The 4,910-nt window shown below is 31.6% G+C and overlaps 1 protein-coding gene across 1 annotated transcript; it reads right to left on the bottom strand.

The window, feature by feature from the left end:
• Positions 1–292: 292 nt before the first annotated feature.
• On the bottom strand, positions 293–3,788 carry LOC132029415 (NAC domain-containing protein 101-like). Its single transcript, XM_059418691.1, has 3 exons — positions 3,526–3,788; positions 1,928–2,193; positions 293–579 (listed from the first exon to the last, which is right to left on the bottom strand). Exons 1-3 carry the CDS (start codon positions 3,698–3,700, stop codon positions 514–516), a joined length of 507 nt encoding a protein of 168 aa, XP_059274674.1. The 5' UTR covers positions 3,701–3,788; the 3' UTR covers positions 293–513.
• Between the last annotated feature and the right edge of the window lie 1,122 nt (positions 3,789–4,910).

Here is a 4,910-nt window from a genome sequence, read left to right as displayed (position 1 = left end):
TACTAAGTTTAATTCATCTTCTCTTATTTAGTCAGGACTTGCATTTAACTTGATAACCAAGTAGAGTTTGCATTCGTGATGGAGTGTCACTAAGTTATGGGTTATGTTGTCTTGTAAAATAACTTTGTCACTATAACTCTTATGTTGTGGGCACTGATTGGCTTGTGGATGTGGTTGTTAAATGCTGAGAAAACGTGATTAAATCAACCAGAAAGAAAAGCCTAAAAGGAGAAAGGAACAGGAGAAAAAAAAAAGTATATAGAGACAAGTATGTAGAGGTATAATTGTAAAATTAAATCATAAATTTATTGATTACAATTTAATCATTTTGTGGAAAAATGGAAAAAAGCATTTCTGTTCTAGCCAAGTTATTCGTACAAGAGAAAAAACAAAGAACTTGGCTTAGTTACATCATTCTTGTTATTATTATTATTATAAAGAATCAATAAAGAATTGTAAATAAATAAATAAAGAATGTTAACTTCATTTCTCTCCCTTGAGAAAACAAAAGCTCTACAGACAATTGGTGTAATCTTTCTTTTTTCCTCTTATAATTCTTCCAAGAACCCATTCTTCCATCTGTACCAAAAGAAACAAAGGAGAATTAGAAACTAGCCAAAAACCAGAATTCATATTTCTTTGTTTCAGAAAATATATAATTTAATAATGTTATAAAGAGATAAATGCAAGATATTTTCATTCTAGTGTGGCAATATTATAGGTACTCTATTTCTACCTTAACAAAAAACAAAAACAAGTTTTTCCAAAAATTAAACAAAAATAAAATATAAAAACAACCTAATTATTCTAATAAACTTCCAACAATATACGTAAATGCAAAAGCTAATTAATAACTTTCAACTGCTGGTGTACATGGACCGGGTTGGTTCTGATTTTTCAAATACCAAACCAAACCAATTGTGTCAGATTTTTAAATCTATAAACCAAACAAAACTAATAAATGTCGGGGTTTTCAACCTCGGGTTTTTCGGATTTTCTCCGGAAAACTCTTCATACAAAATATATAGCTTCTACTTCAAATATTTCTTTAGTCCTAGTAAGAGACAACTATATATTTAAGGTGTTTCTAAAGAAAATAACACAAAAAGTAAGATGAATGATAACATTGTAATAAATATTAAACAAAAAGATAATGAAATCGTATAAAACAAATATTGCTAATGAATAAGCCATAATGAGAATGATCATAATCTAAAATTATAAAGTTACGCTAAAATAAGTATTAATCACATGACAAAAGAAAAAATAAAATTAAGTTATGTAAATATACTGTCTAAACCAATGCAAAACTAAAGAATACATATCAAGCATTATTGTCATTCCTAGTGTTAGAATTGAATTTCTTTTGTAAGCATTAGGATTGATTTGGTTTTGACTTTATTTGAGTTACTAACATCTATGAGCTATAAAACTTATTGGACTAAGCTTGAAATAACATGTTAAAAGACAAAAACTATGAAAAAACTTAAGAAATATTTATAAATTACATTATAAATAAATAATTTTATGTGTGAAAGATATTTTAAAATTGTATACATGTAATGTCAGGTTGGTTGGTTCGGTTTGGCATTTTTTTAGTTAAAATCAAACTAAACCAATTATGATCGGTTTTTTTTTTCGGTTTGATTCGAATTATTGATTTGGTGCGGTTTCTTGATTTTCTTTGTACACCCCTACTTTCAACAATATTTGATAGCATTTCGCCACTGTCCAGGAAATGATAAATTACGTGGACTCTACTTGGAAAAGGTAAAGTCATTTATGAAATATGAAGAAAATCAACTCTCGGGAAACTATAAGGTTCAAAATTATTTATTATTCCAATTATTATAAAAATGAGGACAAAACTGAAAATTCAAACAAATTGCAAGGGAAATAGGCATAGTTTTCAAATTGGTATAGTTACCTCGTTGTCATGAGTGCCACATTCAGATCTTAGACGGTACTTTTCCATTGTCCAAGTACTTTTCTTTGCCGATCCAGAACAATATTTCAAATTAACCTTGAAGCCAACCACATCTCCTTCTGAATTATAAATTGGAAATTCTTTTCCAAAGCATTGCCAAAAACCTGTCTCATTTCCAACAATCCGAATTTTTCCTATATTTCCTCTAAAATACTCATCTTGACGTATGAAGAAGTACCATTCTCCTTCGCCACACATATTTTTCACTGTAAATCCAAAACCCAAAAAAAAAAAAAAAAAAAATCAATGACAAAGTTTGTTTCTGAATACGCAAGCTTGTATAGAAAAAATATGCTCAATTTTATTCTCTTTAACATTATTTGTTTGTAGTTCTACAAATGAGTATTATTTTCATTTGAATTATGTCTCTTCCACTACATGACTTATTTTTTCCTTGAAATATCATGTTTATTTATTAAACAAAACATAATGAAATTAATTATATTAAATTATTATAAACATTGGACATCAATATTGGGACTGTTAAGACGTAAAGGCCTATCATCTACATTTCTTCCAATGTAGACAATGGATTTCGTCCCAAGGTAGGCAATGGATCTCGAAGATCAGAGTGAATAGCGGCCTCCACTTAATGAATTGATAGATGAGATCTCAATTCAGATTTTTTAGCTCTATATCCTAAGATAGCATTGAGTCATCCCTCACCGAGGGAAAAAACGTTTTAGCAGGAACAGGAGTGTACCACGAGAGAGCCAAGAAGGACTGATTTGAAAATAGAACATCTCCTTGAAGTGAGTTTCCAACTCTTTCCATGACTTCTTAGAATGGATAAAGAATACGATAATTACCATGGGAAGCTTTAATCTCCTACCCAATATGCCTTGTCTTTATGATATTTGCCTTCCCATTATGATGAATGCCAGGATTGAGCCGGAGGAACGACCCAGCTATTTGTATGGATGAGTAAGGATAATGGTTAACGATTTTGGAAAAATAACTCTTATATCTCAAAATAAGTTATAGCATATTCTTTATTCTTTAGTAGCCATTAATCATCTTTATTACTTCTTGTGACAGACCCTTTATTACTATTTATTGCATATTCTTTAGCCTCTTTATTGACAATCTGTTAGAGCTATTTCATGAGGACAAAAGATGATTTTTTTTCATCCATATAAAATGAAGTCTTCTTCCGTAAAAAAGAGACAGAATACATCAAAAACTCTTATGAGATGGTATTCTTTTACCTATATAATTTCAGGTTTTTCGTTTGGTGGCAAATACAGACCAAGAAGAGAGAAAATGCTCTCGTTCTTTTTGCTAGATTTTCTATCAAAATAAATCTTTGTTAGTTTTTGTGCTCCTAGTTTTGTACCAGAAGAACTTGTTGAATCCTAGGGTATACACCTACACCAAGCGAGACATCCGTAAGAACAATATCTTTAACACGCCTCAAGCTACGAGAAATTGTAGGCATTTTTCCTGAGTTTTCCAACACAAGACACTTCAGGCCTTTTCGTTTTTGATAGTAGATTGTTCAAAGATGAAAATGAATAAAAAGGAAAGAATAATATTACCAAGAGTGTCAGGAGATTTGCTGTAAAATTCCTTTGCGTTGATGTCTTTAACCAGTAGAGCTGGAAAAGGTTGATAATGAACCTTGTTGACAAGGTAATGTTTAACCAACTCCTCATCAGTGGGCAAAAATCTGTAACCAGTTGGTAATTGTGTGATCACATCATGTCCAGCCATTAATTGCAAATAAAATATAAGTTGGCGAAAACAATCAATTGTTGATCTTTTTTTTCTTGTCTGCGTTGAAGATATATAACGTTTTCCATATTTTATAGTTAACAAAAAGAAGGGACGGGCCTTTTGGAATTCTACTAGAGATTGAGTTCTATTAAAGTCACACGCAAAAATAAATACGAACTGACCTTTTCAAAATTCTGGTTATAGATTGTATGCTTATCTAGGATGAAAGAAAAACGCTAGGAGGAGGATTTTCCCTTTTCTTTAAATCCTTTTCCTTTTTATCATGGTTTATTTCACTTTATTTATGATTTTATTATGGTAGAAACATTACTCTAATTTGCTCATAAACTTATTTCGCTTAATACTTGTTGTGAAAGTTATAAACCCCGCAGTCTCTGTGTGTGTATATGTATATAGAGAGAGAAGATTTAAATTATATACACGGATGATGTAAAAACATTTTATACTATTACTGCAGTTTAATCCATGATAGTAGTAGGTTAGTTATCATTTTTAGTATCTTACTATTTAAATCAGTGGTGGATGTAGGGTAGGACTTACGGGTTAATAGGAAGCCAGTAGATTTTGTCAATACCTTATATATATAATAAGAAGTACACTAAATATTTATAAATATTGAGACAATTATTATTATAAATTAATTTGGGATTGTCGTAAGAATTACCAATAAACTTCAAATTCTGAATCCACCTGTCACGCCCCAATCTCATCAGGGCATGATGGGCACCCAACTCTTACTTAGAGCTGAGCGAACCCTCTGGCATTCACATAATGAAACTGGACATATAATAAAGTACTTTCAGTCAAACCATAGAAATTTGCGAACGATACTCAATTAATCAAAAATCGAATAAGTCAAACTGACATATCGGCCTACATGGTCGCTTTACTCAACGCATGACATCTTAACATACTAACCACAGGACACTGTCTGCAAAGTCTCTAAGAGTAAACACCTGCATCACATGAGTCAGGACAGGGCCCCGACATACCCGTACAAACATATGATAATCATAATGACTCGGCAATGCTCCAGGAAGAAAATGGAGTTTGCCAATCCCAGCTGATAGCCAACCATCCTAGCTGAATACTTTTACCTGCAAAACAATATGGGACTGTGTGGCATGAACACATCGCCCCCAGGCAAAGGGACGTCAGTACGAACAATGTACCGAGTATGTAAGGC

This window comes from Lycium ferocissimum, chromosome 9, assembly GCF_029784015.1.
Source record: "Lycium ferocissimum isolate CSIRO_LF1 chromosome 9, AGI_CSIRO_Lferr_CH_V1, whole genome shotgun sequence".
NCBI classification, from domain to species: domain Eukaryota; kingdom Viridiplantae; phylum Streptophyta; class Magnoliopsida; order Solanales; family Solanaceae; genus Lycium; species Lycium ferocissimum.
This window is presented reverse-complemented; position numbering and strand designations above follow the sequence as displayed.

What these genes read in the sequence shown, in the direction of transcription:
- LOC132029415 (XM_059418691.1), bottom strand. Translation starts at nt 3,700, where the DNA reads ATGGCTGGACATGATGTGATCACACAATTACCAACTGGTTACAGATTT. An exon ending in CAAATCTCCTGACACTCTTG is followed by an intron (nt 2,194 to 3,525) that starts GTAATATTATTC and finishes TTGGATTTACAG; the next exon opens with TGAAAAATATGTGTGGCGAA. An exon ending in GTGGCACTCATGACAACGAG is followed by an intron (nt 580 to 1,927) that starts GTAACTATACCA and finishes CTTTTGGTACAG; the next exon opens with ATGGAAGAATGGGTTCTTGG.